General features: G+C 48.1%; 1 protein-coding gene across 1 annotated transcript in view; it reads right to left on the bottom strand.

Moving 5' to 3' along the window:
• Positions 1-24,100, bottom strand: part of PGBD5 (piggyBac transposable element derived 5) — a 105,059-nt gene that overhangs the window by 2,871 nt on the left and 78,088 nt on the right. Inside the window, exons 4-6 of the mRNA XM_030812713.1 lie at positions 14,419-14,599; positions 10,071-10,268; positions 800-905 (exon numbers count right to left, since the gene is read on the bottom strand). Coding sequence (XP_030668573.1) covers positions 800-905; positions 10,071-10,268; positions 14,419-14,599 — 485 coding nt within the window. The remainder of the gene's footprint in view (positions 1-799; positions 906-10,070; positions 10,269-14,418; positions 14,600-24,100) is intronic.

Here is a 24,100-nt window from a genome sequence, read left to right as displayed (position 1 = left end):
TTTCCACAGAGAACCAGGTCCTTGTTTTTCCCTCTTTATCATGAAAAAGGCCAGGAAGTACAGGTTACCCTCAAAGAGGGTTCGGTCAATATCCAATTTTGAGTTAGTCCAACTCTGTTCTAAGTGGTAAGGCTCAATCCCAGGAATTTAATAGTTTCAATGTTCAACAGCCGTCATTTTTTGAGTTCCCATCATGGTGGCTATAATGGCATGAGGTCACGGGTGGCATCGTGGGTGTCTGGACGTCCGCACATTGTGGCTCTTATCTACGCTGTGTGTGAACTATGCATACTATGTGTATATTGAACATGAGACCACATCTGGTGATCTAAACAGGCATCCATATTTGAGAAAATTAAGGCACCCGTGCTAGAACACATATGACTTGGGGTAGAAGTGCCCGAGCTGATGCCCAGTGTGTTAGGGATGTGGGGAAGGAGGACAGCAATTCAGGACAGAGGACTGGGGCAAGCGATGCCAACGGCTGGGGTCTGAGCTCACTGCTGAGGGACAGCTCGGTTCAGGTAAGCAAAGGAAAGGGTGCCTCTAGGCACAGGGAATGTGAACCCGGCATTGGGAGAGTGGAGGACGCAGAGTATCTGGGCAGAGGACTTCCAGGTAAAGCCAGGTGTGCACAGGCGAGGCCCAGAAGCCCAGGCTGAGGGCAGGATCTTACCTCTCAGGGTCTTCATCCTGCAGTTCTTACACTGGGGAAACTAGTGATCATCTGCCAATACATCTATTCCGAGATGGCACAACTACGAGAGCCCTTCTGTGGTGGAGGCGCCCGGCCACTTACTTGCTGTATTTGTCATCGTATCTGCAGATGTAGCTCAGGTGAGCAGCAAACGCCTCCACGGCCAAGGGGCATGGGATCTCCCCACTCTTCCTTTTGATGATGACTCCTGAAGGTGAGAGACAAGAGAAGCCCCTTCCTCAGCACCTTCTCCTAATGACAATTTGTAAATGTGCCTATCTTCGTCCAGCTTAGCTGCCCCCAACTTAATAAAGAGCAGAGGAGGAGGAAGACGAGGAGGAGGAGGGGAGGGAGAGTTGAAGAAGAACAATCAGCACCAACCACCAGATGCTTCAGAGGGATTGAGGAAAGCATCAGAGTCAGGTGAGTGCCATGGTATGTGCCGGCCCAGACACAGCACCCCAAGTCATGGGGGTTCACAGGCCTGTAGGACCCTGGCAGGCCTGAAGGGGCTCTAAGCAGCATGGGGAAGGGTGCGGCACCCGACTGGGCCCTGAAAGAGTGAAAGCGGGGGCAGGACTCATTCTTCCCTCCCTCCCCCTTCTGCCAGGCTGGGTGAGGGGGTGCTAGGAAGAAGAGGTGGTGGCTGAGGTCAGATAGCACCACAGAGCCCTTTCCACCTGCCTTCATCAAAGCCAAACGGTGTCGGCAACTCATCACCCCACATAGGGTGACTACAGAGTCACCCCGCACAGAGCACTAGACCTCACTCCTCCCATCTACGCTGTGGTTTCGCATCCTTTAATAAATCCCCCGATAAGTGTGTGAGATGATGGATATGCTAATTACCCTGATCTGATCACCATCTATTATATGTATCAGAACATCACTATGTGCCCCGTGAAAATGTATAATTATTGTTTGTCAATTTAGAAAAGCAAAAGGAGGCTGGGCACGGTGGCTCACGCCTGTAATCCCAGCACTTTGGGAGGCCAAGGCGGGGGCATCACCTGAGGTCAGTAGTTTGAGATTAGCCTGGCCAACATGGCAAAACCCAATCTCTATTAAAAACACAAAAATTAGCTGGGCATGGTGGCAGGCGCCTGTAATTCTAGCTACTCAGGAGGCTGAGGCAGGAGAATCGCTTGAACCCGGGAGGCAGAGGTGGTGGTTTGCTGAGATCACTGCCATTGTACTCCAGCCTGGGTGACAAGAGTGAAATTCCATCTCAAAATGAAATAAAAAATAAAAAAGCAAAAGAGTGGAATTATTATCATTATTTTTTAGATACGAGGACTTGCTCTGTCACTCAGGCTGAAGTGCAGTGTCATGATCATAGCTCACTGCAGCCTAAAATTCCTGGGCTCAAGGGATACTCCCACCTCAGCCACCCAAGGAGCTTGGACCACAGGTACATGCCACCACGCCCAGGTAATTAAAACAATTTTTTAAAATAGAGACTCACCATGTTGCCTAGGCTGGTCTCAAACTCCTGGCCTTATGTGATCCTCTGTCTGGGCCTCCCAAAACTCTGAGATTACGTGTGCGAGCCTCCACGCTCAGCCAAAAGGAATTAGAGGCTCAGAAGAAGGAGGCGGCTGTCCTTTTCAACCCTCCCATCCCCCAGCTCCATCCTTTCATGCCTCCTCGAACTTTGGGGGCCCTACACCCTCAAACACCTTTTCCTCTACTAAGTACAACTGGGAATGCATCCCAGAGGCACCACGAAGGTCATGGCAAGATGAACAAATCCTACCAGCAGGGCCTGAGAAGCACACGGAGACCCCTGAGCCCTCCTTGCCCCGCTGCCAAGCCACTGCTTGCCATTCTGGCTTCCCAGGCCTGCCATATGCGCCACCCACCGCAGACAACACGGAAGATGGGAAGGACGCGTTCTTCCTGACAGCCGCGGCCATTCAAGCGTGGTTGGAGTTGACCTACCGTTTCCTTGAACTGGCCTTCCCTCACAGCAGCAAGGGACTACGGGCACAGTGCTATTTTTCTGTATTTTTTTTTTAAGGGATTAGCTCACGGGATTGTGAAATTTTAGCAATACTTAAATGGACAAGGTCAAAGTCAAACGGGCATGTCCTTTGCAGGTCCACAGGAGCTTCGTCTGGGGCCAGCCCCCTCCCGCCCCCACAGCTCTCACTGAGGGACTGTGGCTGAGGAGACGAGGGCTGTGCGGATCTGCTTACATACCCTGAGCCGGGCTCTTTCCTTCTTTCCTCAGAAACAGCAGCATTTCACACGTAAGAAACACTGGCCAGCTTGTGGGAAATTGAGCTGCCAAGGCCTTCCCTAGAGATGCAGGACCGGGGAAGGGGCCCCGGCAACGCGTTTCCTAAAGCTCTCTCCAAGGGCCAGAAAACCATGGCAGCCCCCACACTGCAGCTTCCTCCTGGCCGGAAGACTATAGGCTCCTTCTCTTGCTGATGGAGCCCCTCCTCCTGAGAGACGTTCTGCTGTCGGGAGCCCGCAGTGGGGGCGTTCTCCAGGGCTCAGCGCACCAGGCGCCAGGAAGGGCGTGCGGGCCTGCAGTGCCCAAGGACTGCTGTCTCTCTCCAACGCCCCTCCTGAGGGTTCCTGTCCCCGGCCCCTTATCTCAGCTGCCTCCGCCTCCAAGACCGAGCGGGAGGAACCCCTTTTCACACTCGGGGCCCCAGCACATGGCCCGTGCCGGTCTCCCATCCCCAGCTCTGTTTTGGTTTGTGACCTCCAATGACAACCTTCTCTGGGTCTCAGGAGGCTCTGGCCTCTTTAGGGTTCCACGTGGATGTGAGCAGGTGAGATCTTCCCTATAAAGAAATGGAAATCCCCTTAGTTCTTTTCCCGGAACTCAGGATGCCCGGCTCTGAGTCATTAGTGTCTCCAGTGAGTCAGGGCCGCTCTCCGAAGATCTCGGGGTTTCCCATAGCCCCGTCCCCACAGCCACCGACCTTGCAGCTTTCCACCTCCTGATTTCAGCCCAGTAACAGCAGAGGCTCCTGGACTGTCACTGTCCCAATCTACCTCACCACGGGACATGGGAGACCTTCTTTAACTCTTCATTTTTTTTTTTTTTTTTTTGAGACGGGGTCTCGCTCTGTCGCCCAGGCTGGAGTGCAGTGGTGCAATCTCCGCTCACTGCAAGCTCCGCCTCCCGGGTTCACGCCATTCTCCTGCCTCAGCCTCTCCGAGTAGCTGGGACCATAGGCGCCCGCCACCACGCCCAGCTAATTTTTTTTTATATATATATTTTTAGTAGAGACGGGGTTTCACCGTGGTCTCGATCTCCTGACCTCGTGATCTGCCCGCCTCGGCCTCCCAAAGTGCTGGGATTACAAGCGTGAGCCACCGCGTCCGGCCTGCTTCCCATTCTTTTTCATAATTTTAAATTTAACATGGGGATTTCAGCTTGAAACTGAGCTGTTTCCACATCAGATCTGCATCCTCTCCTTGAGCATTTCCCCAGTTTATAAACCAGATCACCCTCCTCTCCCTGTGATATTTTGGATTCTGAGACAGTACTCCAGTTGAAAAAGGCAAGGCAGCTGTCCTGTGACATCTTCTGATTGCTAACATTGGCAATATTAGCAAGAGGGAATCTGATAGTGACTGTCTTGACTGAGTGAATCACTGAGAATGGCGTGTATGTCATGCACAGGCTTGTGGTGGACGCTGTATTCGAGCTATATGGGTCTGCACACAGTCTATCTTCTCCACGTCTGTCTCTGTGATGCTCAAGATCGACATGGCCCTGTCTTCCCATTCTAACAGCTGTTCTGTCTTAACACCTTCTTCGACTGTTAGCGGCTTGACTGACATTCCTGCTACCCTTCTGCAAATTTAAGTGAATGAATCAAGACCTGACTCATATTCATATGCAGACATTCTGCCTTCTCACTAGTCCTAGTGAATGTGAATCCTAAATGGGCAGACGCCAGGAGGAAAATGACAGACCCAGGGTGGATTTTGGAAGAAAAGCAAAAGGGTTTGGCTCACAATGGGAATATCCCTTGACATGTGACAGCTTTTAAAATGAGACAGTCTCACTCTGTTGCTCAGACTGAAGTGCAGTGTCACGATCTCGGCTCACTGCAGCCTCTACCTCCTGGGCTCAAGTGATCCTCCTGCCTCAGTGCCCCACCAACCCCCACCCCCAGTAGCTGGGACTATTACAGCTACGCCAAGCCCAGCTAATTTATTTTGGGGGGGTTGGTATTTTTTGCAGAGATGGGGTTCTGCCATGTTGCTCAGACTGGTCTTAAACTCCTGGACTCAAGTGATCCTCCCAACTTGGCCTCCAAAAGTGCTAGGATTATAGGCATAAGCCATTGTGCCTGGCCTGCATTTAACTTTTTAAAAAGCCTGTATGCTCATACTCTGTGACAAAAAGGTTCATGTTGCCTTAGAATCTGGAGTAAAAAATAATAAACCAATTCCTAAAATGTTCATACCTAGTTACATATTTCCTAAAACTGGAAATTCTGCTCAACTTCAACCAGAGTATATACGGTCATAATAGAACAGAATATAACATAGAGCTGAGAAGCAGTCTTTAGAATATATGATGTTTCAGTTTATCATCTGATAAATAAACATATATATATACACATGTTTGAGACAGAGTCTTTCTCTGTCGGCCAGGCTGGAGTGCAGTGGCACAATCGCGGCTCACTGCAACCTCTGTCTCCCAGGTTCAAGAGATTCTCCTGCCTCAGCCTCTTGAGTAGCTCGGATTATAGGCACGAGCCACCTGGCCCTGAGTGAGATTTAAAATAAATAGGAAAAGGATGAATTATTCAATAAATGGTTTAGGCACAGAGGTGCAGCTGCTGGGTCAACCCAGCCTGCCCACTAAACAACAACAACAAAATAGTAGAGGCCCACTTGATGCCATGCATCAAAATAAATTTGAAGTGGATTATGGTAAAGAGCACAAAATTACACCATGAAACAGCCAGGTGAACTTATACTTATCTGGCCTTGGGGCAGAGGAGAGACCTAAAGCATGAGAGCAGAGAAGATATCAACAGATCTGCCTATGGAGAAATGAAAACTCTTTTTTTATGTTAAATAATACTAATCATAAATAAAAACAAAAGGAAATGAAATACAGAAAACAATGTGCTATAGGCAGAAAACTTCCTTTCAAGTGAATGAGAACATGACAAATACCTCAAAAGGAAAATTGTAAGGAACATAAAGAAATCACTCGAAATTAGCCAATCAACACATGGAGAGATGTGCAACCTCTCCAGCAGTCAGAGTGATTGATATTTAAAATCTGGGGGCATCTTCACCTGTCAGAATGACAAATACAAAATAAAAAGTAGTGCTGGTAAAGCTGGAGGCACACCCTGTGCCCACTGCGATCGTAGAGAAGTACAGCCTGCGGCAACACATCACCAGAAACCTTGACATCATCCCACCCTTTGACCCAGCACTTCCGCTTTTGGATTTATCCTGAGGAAATGATCAAAGATGTGCCCAAATGTTTATGTATGAAGAGATCACTGTATCATTATTAATGTTGTGAAAAAGTGGATCATTGATGGGGGCTGAAGAAATTATGGCACATCCAAAGGGAAGGAATTCTGGGTACAGAAGACAATCTCTCTTCGTGAGAAAAAGAACTCTAAGATGTGAACCCCAAAACAGATTTCCTGGGGAGGAGCAGCTGCGAACCTAACCTTCCCCTGGGCAATTTCCCGCTCATTCCAGCTACACCCAGGTCTGTGCCCACCTGAAGCACCCACCTGAAGTGCTCACTGAGCAAGTGTGAACTTCCCTGGGAGTGCTTTCTAGAGGCACTGGGGAAGGGGACCAGGGCCCCCGGAGTGGGGAGGGGGGCTACAGTGATGCTGTGGTCATTCCTTGGGATTTTTAAGGGACACTAGGATTCTGAACTTTATGATGTAAAATAAAATACTTTGGATCCAGAAATTGTAAGTGCATTAAACACGAACACTAAATTTCAACAGATTCAAAAATCAATTGCCCCATCAATAACCTCCTTACATGCTCCTTTGGTGTCTGCTTTAAGAGCTCCAACCCTTAAAATTAGCCTTTTAAACATTTGTCATCTTAAATCCTGGAGAGGATTTTGAACCTCTCCAGCCGCATTCTTTTCTCTTCATTATCTCCTTTCACTGAGCTCAGATGAATGTGATGTCCTGCCTTGAGATACCTTTTCAGAGGTCATCACTTACAGTAATTTGGTGGGGCTGGGCATGGTGGCTCATGCCTGTAAACCCAGCACTTTGGGAGGCTGAGGCTAGAGGATCGCTTGAGGCCAGGAGTTTGACACCAGCCTGGGCAACATAGTGAGACCCTGTCTCACAAAAAATACAAAAAAAACATTAGCCGGGCGCAGTGGTATGCACCTGTAGTCCAAGCTACTTGGGAGGCTGAGGTGGGAGATTTGTTTGTGCTCAGGAATTGGAGGCTGCAGTGAGCTATGATAGCACCACTGCACTCCAGCCTGGGTGACAGAGTAACACCCTGTCCCAAAAATAAATAAATAAACAAAATAACTTGATAGGAAGCAGTTCCTGCCCCTGACTCTCAAACATGTTCCCTGGAAATTCCCTCATCCTACACCAAGACCCTAATCACTGGAGTCTGGGAGTTCAACCCAAACTCTAGCCTTCAGCTTGCAAGGCCAATTCCAAGCCTTTCTTTTTCTTCTTCATCTCCGTTCTTCTTCTACTTCCTCTTCCTCTTTCTTCTTCGTTCTCCCTCCTCCTCCTTTTTTTTTCTCTTGGTAGATAGGGGTCTTTCTATGTTGCCCAGGCTGGCTTTGAACTCCTTGGCTCAAGCAATGTCCTGCCACAGCCCCTTGAGTAGCTGGGACTCCAGGTGGGTGCCACCATGCCTGGCTCAAACCTTTCTTCAACTGATCCTAGACACAGCACTCAAGAGCACAGCTCCCTGCAACCCTCTACACCCAAATCGAGTATTGACGCCCATCTGCTGGGGTCCCTCGATCGCAATCTCCACTGAGGCATGATGCAACTTAAGCTGGCGGGAGGTGAAGGATGGGAATAAACTAGCAACATACATTAAACATAGATGCACAAACTGTACCGCAGAAACATACACACCACACACACAACACACACACACACCACACACACACCATACCCATAACATAGACATGCACGTGTATACACACCACACAAACATACAGACTACACACACCACACCATGTAAATATACATATACACACACCACACATACAGACCACACACAGCACACCATGCCCATAACATAGACAAACACGTGTATACACACACCACATCAACACACAGACCACACACCACACCATACAAACTTACACACCACACAACACACAAACAATACACACACCACATCCACCATACCACACATACCATACCACATACACACTCCACACCACAGTACACCCACACCAATATATATACACACACCACACCCACTATACCACAAATACATATCACATACACACTCCACACCACACAAATATATACACACACACGTCACAGAAACATACATATCACATACTCCACACCACAAACAACACACCAACATAGACACACACACCACACCCACCATACCACACATACCATAATACACACTCCACACCACAGTACGCCACACCAATATATACACACACCACACCCACCATACCACAAATACTTATCACATACACACTCCACACCACACACACAAATATATACACACACACGTCACAGAAATATACATATCACATACTCCACACCGCAAACAACACACCAACATAGACACACACACCACACCCACCATACCACACATACCATAATACACACTCCACACCACAGTACGCCACACCAATATATACACACACACCACACCCACCATACCACAAATACTTATCACATACACACTCCACACCACACACACAAATATATATACACACACGTCACAGAAACATACATATCACATACTCCACACTGCAAAGCCACACCAATATATACACACACACCACACCCACCATACCACAAATACTTATCACATACACACTCCACACCACACACACAAATATATATACACACACGTCACAGAAACATACATATCACATACTCCACACTGCAAACAACACACCAACATAGACACACACACCACACCCACCATACCACACATACCATACCACACACACACTCCACACAGCAGTACACCACACAAATATATACACACACACCACACCCACATACCACCAAAAATACATATCACATACACACTCCACACCACACACAACATGCCAGGCAAGCTTACACACCACACACACGTACATGAGAGCACAAATCCGCACACAAACACCTGGGCTCCTTAGCAGTGTTCCTTTACAAGTGAAGGTGAAAGAGGCCTTTGTTTTCTACCTCATTCATCGTCATTTGTCTTGAGGAAAGCCTCCGTGTGAAGGCAGGGGAGGCTGCCCCCAAGCACGGCACAGCTGGGAACGCTTGTGCAAGGGCCCCTTTGTCCTTTCAGTGTTCTTTTCAGTGGTTTAGTGATGATTTCACTGTACGTTACTTTAAGCATAGGCTCCTTGCTAAGTAAGTCCCTTTGTTAAGAATGGATTTTAAATCCTGAGTAAAATCAATGAAGAAATCAGGGAACAGCGGATGAACCAGACAGCGCACATGCTTAACTTCTTTTTTTTTTTTTTTTTTGAGACGGAGTCTCGCTCTGTCACCCAGGCTGGAGTGCGGTGGCGCGATCTCGGCTCACTGCAAGCTCCGCCTCCCGGGTTCACGCCATTCTCCTGCCTCAGCCTCCTGAGTAGCTGGGACTACAGGCGCCCGCCACCACGCCCGGCTAATTTTTTGTATTTTTAGTAGAGACGGGGTTTCACCGTGGTCTCGATCTCCTGACCTCGTGATCCGCCCGCCTCGGCCTCCCAAAGTGCTGGGATTACAAGCGTGAGCCACCGCGCCCGGCCCGCACATGCTTAACTTCTAAGGAAGACGTTGAAAGATAAGAACGGTGGATTTTTCCTTCCATCAGAACAGATTTTTCACAGAATCCCAGACGATAAAGTGAAATGCCATTCAAATGCAGCCCATTATCATACCCCGTGTACAACCTGGGGGCTTCCAGGGGCTGCTTGAGCCACCTGCAAACCCCGTCAGCCTGCACCGCTCAACAGCTTACAGCGAACGGAGAGCTCTTTCCTCGCTGCTTACCCGCTGCTTCCACACAGCCGCCACACTTAGGAGCGCGGCCCCAGACGCTGGGGAATAACCGAGGGTAGTCTGACCCCAGAGCAGCACAGCCCACAGTGGACGCCACATCCACTGCAGCGCTGGGCTCGGCCAAGCTCAACCAATCCCAGCACGCCCCGCTGTGTCAATGGCGGGCCTGCACTCACCCTGCTGCACCGGGGAGTAGGCGTTGGTCAGGAAGCGGAAGTGTCCTTTGTTGTACCAGCAGATCAAGGACATGTTCCCCTTCATCTTGATTTGGTACTGGCCCCGGGCCGGGGGCGTGGCTGGGTTGGTCAGCATGGACAGTGGGAGGCCGGTGCAGTCACTCTTCCGCGCGCTGAGCAAGCCGCAGCAGTAAATCCCTGGGGGGAGAGGGAGGAAGGATCACACACTCACCATCATCGGAGACGCCAGCGGCTCCTGCGCCCTGTGCATCCCCAAGGAAAGGACGGGACTGCCTGGTTCTGAGGCTGATGCTTGGGAGTCAGACCCTTTAGAGACCCCTCTAAAAGAGACTGCTGAAGTTTTGAGGTCTCATATCCCTCTGTTGTCTCTCCCCGTGACAATCTCCCCAGGCCCCTCCCTAAGAACATACAGTATGCTAAGACTGCATGTAGGGCTACAGCACAAGCAATGGATCGGCAGCAGCAGCAGGAGCTGTCACCTGAACCCTCACTTGGGTGTCCAGCACAGCACTACGCACGTGCACTCATCATCCCATCTACTTCAAGGAACTTCTGCACTCCATAGGTTATGGCACGCACATCAGAGAAGAAGAACTGAGACTCGACAAGGGCGAGGCCCCCAGACTCACAGCTGGGAGGGCAAAGACAGGCATGAAGCCCAGGACTGTCCAGCATCCCAACCTGGCCATGGTTACATCATCCTAATGGTCTCACTAGGACGTGGCTGAACGCGAGCCCAGTGCTGAGCCAGTCCACACTGCACCCCAGGAAGCTGTCAGACGGAGCCTCCATCTCCTTGGGAAGCTATATTTGATGCGAAGGAAAGAATAATCCAAGAATGTGAACTAAACCAAGTGTCCTTCCATGAGTGGGTGGAGAGCTTCCTGAGGGAGGAGCTTGCGCTTGGTCTCTCAGGCCTGGAAGATTGGCATGGGTGACTGGTGGGCGGTAGAGACCAGTATGAACAAACGCCCACCGCGGACTTGCTCACTTCCACCCTGGACTCAAGGCCTTTCAGGTCCTTCCGCTTCATGGGCCCGCCCCACCCTGCTGGGACAGAAGGCCACAGGGGCCACAAGCACTCAGCTGCTCCCCAGCAGCCTGGAGGGGACGCAGAGACCCTGGGAGCAGTCTCAGCCTTTACTCTCTGCTCTGCTCCCGGAGGACCGACAGTGCCATTGGTCACCTGAACACATCACATATCCCATGCATCTGCTTTCCTCATCCCCGCATCCCACCCTGCACTAGAAGAAGGACAGTTGAATGAATCTTTCACTCTTCTGAATTCCTTTCCTTGTGGCAGGTGGGAAGGAAGATGCACCCAGAGGTGCTTTTGAGTCTGGCTGCTGAAAAGAGGTGGGGTCTGCTGCTCGCAGCTCCATTCCTAGCAACTGCACGTGACCACTCAAGCTACTCTCATCTAGAGATGTAAAAAGGAGACTCTGTTCTTAAAAACAGGGAGGAGGATGACATGAACAAGGGTAAGGATGCCCAAAATCACCCATACGGGGCTCAATCTACACCACCAGCCAAAGAGAAGCTGCATGTTCGTAAGAGGGAAAGAAGAACATTTCAGCAGCACTCAAGTTTCCATGAATCTATCCCTTCATAAACACAGAAATTATTCTAGGAATGTCCTTTCTGGCTTTTATTTTACAACAGTCTGTGTGGCCCTAGGAGGGACAACCAGACTCTCAGCTCTGATGCTTCTCCTCAACCTTGGCTGCCTGTGAGAATCCCCAGGATGGCGGGACAGTGGCCCAGACCAATGCGATTTGTGTCCTGAGGAGGCGGGGTGCAGCCACTAGTGACCCTCCCCGTGGACACGCTGGAGGACACTGCCCTCAGTCACGGCAGAGGAGGTACATGATGACGCCCCAGGTGAAGAGCTCAGTCACTTTAGATGCTTCTAAAAATAGGCAAGGAGATCTTTTTTATCTCTTACCTAACCTTCTCTTGAAAAAAATCCAAATTCCGTATCTAAATATTTTCTTCCAGCTAGAAGATTCTTTTCCCGTCCTCCTAATTCTCTGAGCCAAGAGGCATCCCCTTCTCAGAACCACAGGAGCAGCACACTCAGCTCTTTGGGAACCATATCGATGTCCCGGGATAGTCCTCTAGCATCCCCACTCCACCTACCTTGTCTGCACGGCATCCACCCCACTCGACACAGACACACACACACACAGGTACACACACAGACACAAACACAGATGCACACACACAGGTACACACACAGACACAAACAGATGCACACACACAGGTACACACACAGACACAAACACAGATGCACACACACAGACACACACAGATACACGGATACAGACACATACACACACAGGTACACATACAGACACACACACACAGACACAGACACACAGACTTATACGCAGACACACACAGACACACACAGATACACAGATACAGACACAGACACACACACAGGTACACACACAGACACAAACACATGCACACACAGGTACACACACAGACACAAACATAGATGCACACACACAGACACACACAGATACACAGATACAGACATACACATACACACACAGGTACACAGACACACACACAGACACAGACTTACACGCAGACACACACAGACACACACAGATACACACAGATATACACATACACACACAGGTACACATACAGACACACACAGACACACAGACACACACAGACACACACAGCTACACAGATACAGACACAGACACATACACACATAGGCACACACACACAGACACACAGACACAGACGCACACACACAGATGCACACAGACCCACACATACAGACACAAACACAGATGCACAGACACACAGACACACACACACAGATACACAGACACACACAGAAGCACACACACATAGACACAAACACAGATGCACATATGGACACACACAGACACACACAGACACAGACACACACAGACACACACAGACACACAGACGCAGACACAGCCAACATAGACACACAGATGCACACATGGGCACACACACACGCAGATGCACACTGAGGCACAAAGATACACATAGACATACACATACACTGACACAGACATACACATACACACACAGACACACATAGACACACACACAGATACACAGACACACAGATGCATACACAGACACAAAGACACAGACACAGACACACAAAGACACAGAGACACACATACACCCCTTCTACTTTCAGTCCAGGTTGACGGTGTGAGGCAGGGAACAGGCCCTGGAACACACATAAACATCACACTAGCAGTACCCGCACTCGGCCTTGTACGAGTGGGCAGGAGAGATGGCAGTCCCGGTTCTCACCCTGTGCTCCAACAGAGAGCCCACCATTCTTCCAAAGCAGCTGGGTACTGTGCTCCAGGGCCAATTTTCTCTCACTTTACTTTCACAGCCCCACTTCATGTCATCGGATCTCTCTACCCTTGATTCTTCCAACAAATAACTATTAAGCCCTGGGCTTTGCAGATGAGTAAGATGCAGCTGAGGCCAGCAAAAAGTGAAGTCCAGGGCTGCGGCCTCACTGCAGCTGCCAGGGCTCCAGGATGTCAGCTGTCTACACCTCGTTACTGAAAAGGGTCTAGTTTTAAGGCCAGATATCTGACTGCTGCTGAGCAAACGGTCTGCAATTCTAGTCTAGTGGCTGCTGCAGGGGAGCAGGCACTTTTTGTGCTGCTTCTGAGTGGACCAGATCTAAATCCCCAAAGGCAGGACAAAGCGAAGGCCAAGGCAGCTTGCCACGGGGCTCCCTGAACTGGTCCAGATCTTCTTTTTCTATAGCCCCTGTTTCTTCCAGAGTCACGGAAGGCTTGCCCAGTCTTTGCCATGCATGCACCACGCACCTGAGCACCCGGAGTACCTAAGACTTTTCTGAGGCTCATTGTACTGTTCCCTGTCTTCACACAATTCTTGTCTGTCTCCTGGGAAGGGGCCACATTATAGATGATGGGTGAGTTCTGGAGACTTCCTAGAGCCTTACTAGAAGCTGTGTCCAGGGAACACAGGCTGTTGATGGCTGCAGATTTCCAACAGGGGGCACACAAAGAAATGCCCCGAAGACCAGACAGAGCTTTGCGCCGACATGTCCTCTAGACCTTGAGCCCATGGCTCACACACCTTGCAATCTCTAGTGCCCAGCGGGGTCCAGCCACGCAGGGTGGCTGAGATGCATCTGCTCCCTCAAGGAAGGGCCTCATCACCTGGCATCCTGTGGTTTGTGCTGGCCACCACGCATCTGTACCACCACCTGGACCTCTCCCACCACTTTCCCAGGGGAGGCTGGGCCGTGTCCCCACTGGCTCCCCACTTGACTAACCTTGCTTCTCAAACTCTTCAAACAGGGTCAGGCTGGTGATGCTGGGCCCCGTGAAAATGATGTAGTTCTTGCCTGCCGCATTCCGGCACAGGCTCCTGGCCACCATGCTGTGGAGCTGGGGCTTATTCTTCAGCGCGTCCAGGCCATCTGGGCCCCCGCCTTCCTTCAGGTGGACGTAAATCTTTAACAGAAACACCCAGAGGTTAGCATGCTCACAGCAGTGTCAGGCTGGGAGCCCGAGTATTCAGCATGCATGGGTCTCGTGGGTCTCAGTCACCCAGCTGGGAGCCCGTGGAAAAACCCCCATCATCTTTTCAGCTCACAGGGGCTCTAGGTCACCCCCAAGCACACCCCGTGGCCTTGGCGACTGGTGACTCAGCCCCAGATGCTTCAGTTTGGAAAGGTCAAGGCGGAGGAGGAAAAGAACAAGCAGCTGTGGGTAATGGGACCGTGCAAACACATTCCCTGGCTTTCAAACACAGGAATGATTTAAATTCACTATAAGTAAAATTAAAGGCAACCTCACCTGTTAGGAATACACGTATCTGTGTATTTTCCATTTGAATACAGCTTCTTAATTTACAAGGTATGTTCATAATGACTGTTTAATTTGTTCTTTACAGTAACCACCATCAGGCAGGCAGAATAGGTATGATTCCCCTCACGGTGCAGAGGAGACAGGTCTGAGGGCTAAACATTTGCCCAGGAGTCCAGGGCCAACAAAGAGGATGTGTGGGACTCAGGGAGCAATTTTTAAACATTGTTTCATGCTGCTTCCATGAACATCAACAAAGGCGTAGAGGCAGGAAAGTTAATGGATTGAAGAAGAGCATGTTCAAAAAATCAACTGCCTCCAGTACAGGTGCAAGAAATGTGACTTAGCGAGAATATCTTAAACAAACAAAACACAACACAAAATGTGCTGTTGGATGACAGTAAGTCACTGCAAACCAGAACTGCTAGAGAAGTTCATAGATCTGAGTCCACCACAGATTATTTTTACATTAACACACGCAGCTGCATGTTGCCTGTGGTTTCTATACAGATATCTACACTCAAATTTTTAAATGCTGCTTATTATGTTTTTTAAATTGCTGCGTCACAAATGACCACAAACTCAGTGGCTTCAACAGGGTCCATTTATGAGCTCATAGTTCTATAGGCTGGAGGTCTGAGCAGGGTACAGCTGCTCAGGGCAGCACAAGGCTCAGGGCTTTTCTGCTCAGGGCAGCACAAGGCTGCAATCAAAATGTTGACTGGTGGGTTCTCATCTGGTGCTTGGGATCTGCATTCACGTTGTTTCCTTACGGCTGCAGGACTGAGGTCCTGTGTCCCTGCCGGCTGTCAGCCAGGGACTGCGCTCAGCTCCTGGGGGCAACATGTAGTCCTTGCCACATGATCTCTTCCATTGTAAAAGCCAGCAATGATTGGCCAGGCACGGTGGCTCATGCCTGTAATCCCAGCACTTTGGGAGGCTGAGGCGGGTGATCACCTGAGGTCAGGAGTTCAAGACCAGCCTGACCAACATGGTGAAACCCCGTCTCTATTAAAAATGCAAAAAAGTAGCCAGGTATGGTGGCACGTGCCTGTAATCCCAGCTACCTGGGAGGCTGAGGCAGGAGAATCACTTGAACCCAGGAGGTGGAGGTTGCAGTGAGCCAAGATCATGCCATTGCACTCCAGCCTAGGTGACAAGAGCGAAACTCCATCTCAAAACAACAACAACAACCCCGCACTGGGGCCTCTTCCTGAAGCTGCGTCCCTCTCGTGCTTTCTGTCAGGAAGAGCCTGGTTCCTTTTCTAGGGCTTACTTGGGTAGGTTGGGCCCATGCAGGATAATTTCTCTTTAACAGATTTAGGACCATAATACATTTGCAAAATCCAAATTCCTTCTCATCAACAACCACATTAGTGTTTGAGCGAATAACGGGGAAGTATGTGCACACCAGGGGCAGGAAGCCTGTATCTTAGAGTTCTAACACACATTGGGGCACACTGCTTCCACACCAGGCACTTCTATGCATCTGAAGAACTGCAACGTGATAGCTGAGAAATGGAGTGCTTCCCCCACCTTATTTAAACCAGCAGAGTGGAGATGACGTCAGTTTTACTCCCTGGGAAATAGACTGATTCAATGTACTTTCATGAAGACCAACAGTGAACAACACCTTCCCCATCCAAACACTCAGCGTCAGTGAGGACGTGGGGAAATGAGCACTGTGTTGATTTGGTATAAATACACATAAACTTTCCGGAGGGAAATTTTGCCCATGAATCAAAGACCTTAAAGTATGGCTGTTACGGAAAACAGTATGGAAGTTCCTCAAAAAAATTAAAAATGGAACAACCATAGGATCCAGTAATCTTACCTCTGGGTACACACCTGAAGGAACTGAACTCAGGATCTCTAAGAGATACCTGCACTCCCACGTTCACTGCTGCATTATTCACAGTCGCCAAGATATGGAAACACAAGTGGCCATCAGTGGGTAAGTGGATAAAGGAAATGTGGCATATACACAAGATGAAATACTATTCTGCCTTTAAAAAGGAGGAAATCTTGCCATTTGCAACAACATGGACCTGGAGGGCATTAAGCTAAGTGAAATAAGCCGAGCACAGGAAGAGAAACACTGTATGATCCCACTTACATGTGAACTTCAAGGTGAACTAATAGGAGAGAGTGGAATGGTGGTTACCAGGGGCTGGCGGATGGAAGTGGGAGTTGGGAGGTATTGGTCAAAGAATTCAAAATCTGTTAGATAAGAGGAATAAGTTCAAGAGATCTATGGTACCACATGGTGACTACAGTTACTAACAATATATTCTTGGAAATTGCCAAGACGGTCGATTTTAAGTGTTCTCACCACAAAAAATGGTAACTATGTGATGTAATGCATATGTCAATTGGCTCGATTTGGCCATTTCTGTGTGTACATATTTCAAAATATGTTGTACACAATAAAGATATACTATTTTTATTTGTCAATTAAAAAATAAATTTTGTAAAAACCTTAAAAATATTCATGCTATTTTACTCATGAGTTTCACTTTTAGGAATTCAATCCAAGGTAACAATCAGAAATGTGTTAAAACGATTTATATATAAAATACCATGTCCATTTCAGGGTTTTTTATAATGGTAAAAAAAGTTAACAATGACCTAATTATCTTACATGAAGAAGAGACTGGTTAAAATTATATATGTAGGTATAATGGAATGTGGTACACTTTAAAAAATCATCATGTAGAAAAAATGTTTAATAACATAGAAAATGTTCACAATATCATTGCAGTAAAGTAGCCAGACTATCAAACAGTGCAAGTGTGTGTGTATGTGTGTGTTTATACAGATATGTTGACTATACACTCAAACGGCTATTTCTGTATAAAAAGTATTCATTAGAATGACAGCTATGCTGGACTTTTGATGTTTTCGATGCTAAATATGTAATACAAGCTTAATCAGAAAAAGACCCACTAAAAATAATTATAAAATAACTTCCTTATCAGGATTACCCAAGCATAAGAGTATCTGGAGTTTGCAGTGTCTGTTGGGTCTGAGTGAACGGTTATTCATCATCTCCACGCCTGGAGATGACGATGACTCTGAGAATCAGGGTAGCCTCTTGCTGTCTTGGAATTAACACATTTTCCCAAAAGCCAGTGATGTGCAGCTGAGATTTTACAACCCCTGGGTAGAATACGGAAGGCAGTCCTGCTGCAGGACTGTCTTGAAATTACTCAGCCTCGTGTCCACACATGCACCTCTGAAAACTGCCATTTTTCCAGACTCCAGCCAATCACTTCTGAAGAAGTGGACGCTTAACTGGGATGTCACAGGAGAAGGGGACAGGCACTGAGCCAAGGGCACTGCGCCAAAGGAGACAGGCACTGAGCTGAAGGTCAACGATTTCTTATTAGGAAATCTGGAAGAAGGATGCGGCCAAAAAGTGGCACCAATGAGAGTCCAAAGAGAGTCCCAAATGTGTGGCACTCATTGCTATAAAATAATGAGTTTCTAAAAGTGAATATAAAATAGGACCTTCATTTAAATAAATACAAAAAAAGGTAACCTTGAAAGTCGCAGTTAAGGGCATGATTTAGGAAAAACTGTTGGCAAGGCAGTCAAAATCTGGCCAGGAAAAGGCTCAGCCCAAGAGGTACTGCTTGGTCTGATGGCCAGGCAGGTCCGGTACCTGACTGGTCCTGGTGTGCTTTGACACAATAACGTCAGTGGTCAAAGGCAGTAACTTGTTTCCCTTAGCTGGATGAGCAACCTCCAGTGAAGTCTTATCCCATCCATGCTCTATTGCCACAAATGCTTAAGCTATACAAGCTATGCTAATGATTGCGTCCAGGTTTAAAAGACTATCCTAAGGAATCCTGCCAGTAATCTGAGAAACAGCAGAATCACTGGGAACCCACACATGTATTCAGACACTGGGTTGGGTACTTTCTACAAGAGCTCCCCAGACACAACACGGAAGGAAATACCATTCATTTAGATGTGTGACTACTTCCTGGTCTGCTTTTCAAAAAGTCAGGTATCTCCCCAGACATATCTAGAGAAAGCACTATCATACCAATATGGTTCCACCAACGTATGTAGACACAGGTGACTTCCTATCACTGTGCAAAATGCAGCCAGTTATAGACACTTCTGAGCTACAAGACTGTTTGACAAGTATCTCTAGGGCAGGAAAATGTACCATTTGGTGGTTGCCAAGCTTTTCACTTTTCCTAAACAGTTTTTTTTGCTCCTATGATTTATTAATTTTTAAATACATCTATTTAGGAAAGTAGGCATGCAAGTTTATTACTATATGGCATTATACTTTGCCCCAGGGTATTATTCCTAATGTTGCATATTTTATACTGACATTACAACAAAAAGGATCTTAGGAAATATGGATTATAGCAGTTAATACCCTGAGGGACACACACAGCACACGGCATTTATCTTAGCTCTCCTGAAATGCCCCCACGACCTCCAGAGGCAGGATCTAGTTCATCTTTTCCCTCAGCTTCTCAAAAGGACAGTAAGGCTGGTGGCAGTAGCTGCTGACTCGTGCCAGCTGATAGTTCCACTAAGCTATTGCTGGGATCAGGGCGCCCTCCTGCCTCTCTAACACCAAGAACTGGAGGAAGCCCAGTTCAGCTATACTAGTCTGGACCAATGAATGACCCTACTTCTTTTTCAGCACAGAAGAGAATCAGTTTTCTCAGTGAAGAGCATATTTGGGGGAAGGGTATCACATCGTAGGGACTGGTGATCCTTTGCTTGAGTCTTTTATCGCTATCGTGCAAGGAGCCATGAAGGTGGAAGTAATTCAGCTGTGGGGAAACAGCACAGCGGTGCCCGATCTGCACTCACTGAAGACGCAGAATGAGATCACCGGGTGTGTGCGGCTGTCACCTGGGACATCTGCACGGGACAGCCACTTGAGAGAGCTGTGAATTGTAAATGACAGTCACTTGTCATGAGAGGAACTGAGGCAGGGAGGGTGAGTGCCGGGATACATGGGCACGGGCTCTGTCATTCACTGGCTTGTGGGTTTTGGACAAGTTACTTAATTGCTCTGAGCCTTGCTTTCTTTATCTGTTAGGATAACACCGCCATATGCACCTTGCGAGGCCATTGTCTTTAAGTGAAAATTGTGCACATAGAAGTGATTTTTTAATATAGCAAAGCTCTGTAACTGTGCTCCCAATGTGGCTGCCTTCAGCCACATACGGCTGTTTTCATTTACCTTTAAATTAACTAAAATGAAAAATTCAGTCCCGTGGCCACACTGGTCACAATGCAAATAGTCAACAGTCACATGAGGCTAGCAACTGCCATCATGGAGAGCACAGATATGAAACATTTCCATCATTGCAGAGAGTCCTGCTGGACAATGCTGCTTGTGCCATCTCTGTGTATTAGCTGGGGCTTCCAGCAAAGTCTCTAAGCCATCAACGTACTGATGACTTTCATCTCTTATTGCCCAGTTTCTCTCTCAGGCCTCTCACCGTGACCATGCTCAGAAAGAGCTCATGTGCTGAGTCTGTTCTTGGTCCTTCTCCTCTCTGGCTGCACCTTCAGCATCACTGACCCCTGTGTGAGCCTTGCCTTCATCTCATCCCAAAGCTCAAAACCTGAGGTGGTTCTTTCAAAATGACAGGTTGGAGGAGGGATACGTATCAGCATGTGGGCTCTCTGTACACACTCATGTCTGTGCAGTTGAAGATTCTAAGTTCTTTAGGGAGAGGGTTGAATCTGATCCACACAGTACCTGGTGCACTTACCTGAGCACTTAATAAATACTTTATTGTCATCTTTGAAGTCCTATACAGTAAAGAGGTATGGGTGGATTAACTTCATTCAAAAGATGGAGAAAGAAGGTCGTTCTCAGCTACTTGCTCAAGGACACAAAGAGGTCCACGGTTATGTCTTCTACCTCAGCCAATCCCATCCTCAACTCACCGCATCCAACCTGGACAGGATCTCATGCCAGCATCCTCCTCACTGCACAGTTAAACAACTGGACACATGCCCTGCCCTGCCCAGCTTCTGAATCCACAAGCAAAATTCACTCTAGCCAATTAATTCCACGGTGGCCCTCACTTTTAGAGCCAATTCAATTAGTTATAGGTCAAGAGCAAAATATTTCACTTAGTATGTTAAAAGATTGAGTCAAATAAGGAAAAAAAATGCTTTAGTGCACATTCCTTAAATTCTTTCAACATAAATAGTATGTCTCAAAATATGGGAAATTAGTGACGTGGATGCTAGACCACTGTCCTACCAACAATCGAGTTGGATAAAAGATACTTGGCTTTTTGTCTAACTTGGGAAAAGTTCTCTCCTTGGGGGAGTCAACATAGCCTAGTGGTTAAGAAGGTGGGATCTAGAGCCAGAATGGCTGGGTTTAATCCCAGGTCTACTGCTTTACAGATGTAATTTTAGGCAAGGCAGCAAATCTCTCTGTGCCTCAGTTTCCTTACCGAGAAACAGTGGCAGTGACATTACTTGCCCCATAAGGCCCTTGTGGAGAAAAAATGAATCCTGCATGTGAAGTGCTTAAGCACAGAGCCTGGCCCACAACACACACTCTGTAAATGTTCGTCATTCTTTCCTGAACGCCAGAAGCAGCTGCCAGAATCCACAGATGAGACTGAGGGAGGGAAGTGGCTTCCAGGTCAGCAAGCTTAGCAGCACGGGGCACACGGACCTCATTCACAGTATCATGAGGACTCTGCCTGGGCAGATTCCATGATGTGTACAGGGGGTAGGAAGCAGGGCTCCTTTTGCTTGGGGGTTACCACCTTGAATTCTGGCTTCTAAAGCCCATCTCCTTCCAGAGTATGTCAATGCCCAGCGTGAACCTGAAGCCCTGCCTCCACTGAGCAGGGCTGTCATCCAGAATTGCCTCCCTGACATGACAGCAACCCAGCCCTCTGAAGACGGTCTGTCCTGTCTTCTTAAGGTGACACCTCCCTACGTCCCTCCAAGCCCACTCAGGACGCCACTCAGGACACTTCTCAGGCATCTGCTCCTCAGCCCCTCCTCAGTGTTCGTCCATCTGTCAACATCCCTCGCTGGGAACGTTGGTCTCATGCTGCAGAGGCAGGTGCCTGGCCCAACGCGTTCCAACAGGAGAAATCTGCTCTTTTAGACTATACCATTAAAAAAAAATATAGTGGACCTTTTTTATTTCTCCTCCAAAGAATCTTGGGGCTCCATTAATCACTAAAGGTCAATAGAACATTAACCTGTTGGCCAATTTTTCCCACTGGATCCTTGATCTTTTTGACATTGTGGAGCCTGAACAGCAGTCTCTGCAGAGAACTGCTGGAGAGTTTTCTTTCCACCCACAGAGAGGGCACAGGCTTCCAGGATGAGCAGCCTCAGCATCTTGGATCGAGGAACTCCAATCGCTCAATTAGGTGGCTTTCCCCTATACTGGAAGATTCCTCATCTATATAAATCTCTCCTTTTTCTCCTCCTTGGCTCACAGAGGAGCCTGCAGATGAGGGGAGAGGAGGGGAACCTTGGCTAGCTCCCATGCTTACACGCCCTCTGCAAACAGAGTAGGGGTGGAGGGTGTTTTGGGGTCTAGGTTAGTCCTTAGCAGACCTGTGACAGAGAATAAATACAGACAGTCTCCAATTTACACTGGTTTGACTTACGATTTTTTGACTTCATGATCATGTGAAAGCAATAGGCATTCAGTAGAAACTCCCTCAAATTTTGACCTTTTCCTCGGCTAGTGATATGCTGTGCAAAGCTGGGTGGTGGCAGTGAGCTGCAGCTCCCAGTCAGCCAGGCGATCACGAGGGTAAACAACCATGAAATATTCAACACTTTATTATAAAAGAGGCTTTGTGCTAATTTTGCCCAGCTGCAGGCTAATGTAAGTGTTCCTGGCATGTTTAAAGTAGACTAGGCTAAACTATGCTCTTTGGTAGGTTAGGTATATTAAATGCACTGTTTTTAGAGGCAGGGTCTCACTATGTTGTCCAGGCTGGTCTCAAACTCCTGGCCTCAAGTGGTCTCCATCCTCAGCCTCCTACATTGCTGATACTACAGGAACTCGCCACTGCACCCAGCTTTAAATGCATTTTTGACTTAAGATATTTTCTGTTTTTTGAGACAGGGTCTCGCTCTGACACCCAGGCTGGAGTGCAGTGGTGCAATCTTGGCTCACTGTAGCCTTGACCTCCCAGGCTCAAGGGAACCTTCCTCCTCAGCTACCCAACTAGCTGGGTCTACAGATGTGTGCGACCACACTCAGCTATTTTATATTTTTTGTGGAGACAGGGTTTTGCCATGTTGCCCAGGCTGGTCTTGAACTCCTGGGCTCAAGTGATCTGCCTACCTTGGCTTCCCAAAGTGCTGGGATTACAGGTGTGGGCCACTGTGCTTAACCTGACAAGATATTTTCAACTTACTAGGGGTTTATCACAGGGACATAACCCCATTATAAGTTGAGGAGCTTCTGCATGCTGTCTTAAGTGCACCATGGTATCTAGCAGTGGGTAAATAGCAGTGGGAAAGCCAAAAAAGAAGGCGTTGGCTGTGGCCTCATATATACCCAGCATTCTGGACCCAAGGAGCAAGCATATCGCAAGATTTCCTGAGCCCTACCTTATAAATAATTCCCTGCCTGCTTACTCTTGTCTTAAGTGCTGCTGTTAAAACGTTGGGTGTCTTGCTGCTTGGCCTGTGGCAAGAGCTCATGGCTACTCTCTTCTTTGCCACACCACATACCCTACTGTATATGCCTCTGGGGGTGTTTCTTACCCCTACAGGTGCCTTCCTGTAGCCCTGCGATGTACAGACACACCTCCAGTATTGCACTTGCCACGCTAGGTCGATGAATATTTTTAACTTGTCCATCTCTCCTACTGGAGAGGCAGTGAGGGCTCCCTCTATCTCTAGTTCTGAGGGGCCAAGCATGAAGCTCACTCTATGGTGGTATGGTTAACCAAACAGTCCATGCCTAGATTTGCATTGGTGCAGGTCTTATCTTCCCAACTCTTTATTGTAAAACTTCTTGAAAACAGGGACCTGTCCAACTCTTACCAATAAATAAATAAATAAAATAAAAATAAATAAGTATTCTTAGGATCTAGAAAAGCAACACTGAAGAAAGCATTGCCCCAGCCATCTAGTTCAGACTCCCAGGTGGTCAAC

This window comes from Nomascus leucogenys, chromosome 5, assembly GCF_006542625.1.
Source record: "Nomascus leucogenys isolate Asia chromosome 5, Asia_NLE_v1, whole genome shotgun sequence".
NCBI classification, from domain to species: domain Eukaryota; kingdom Metazoa; phylum Chordata; class Mammalia; order Primates; family Hylobatidae; genus Nomascus; species Nomascus leucogenys.
This window is presented reverse-complemented; position numbering and strand designations above follow the sequence as displayed.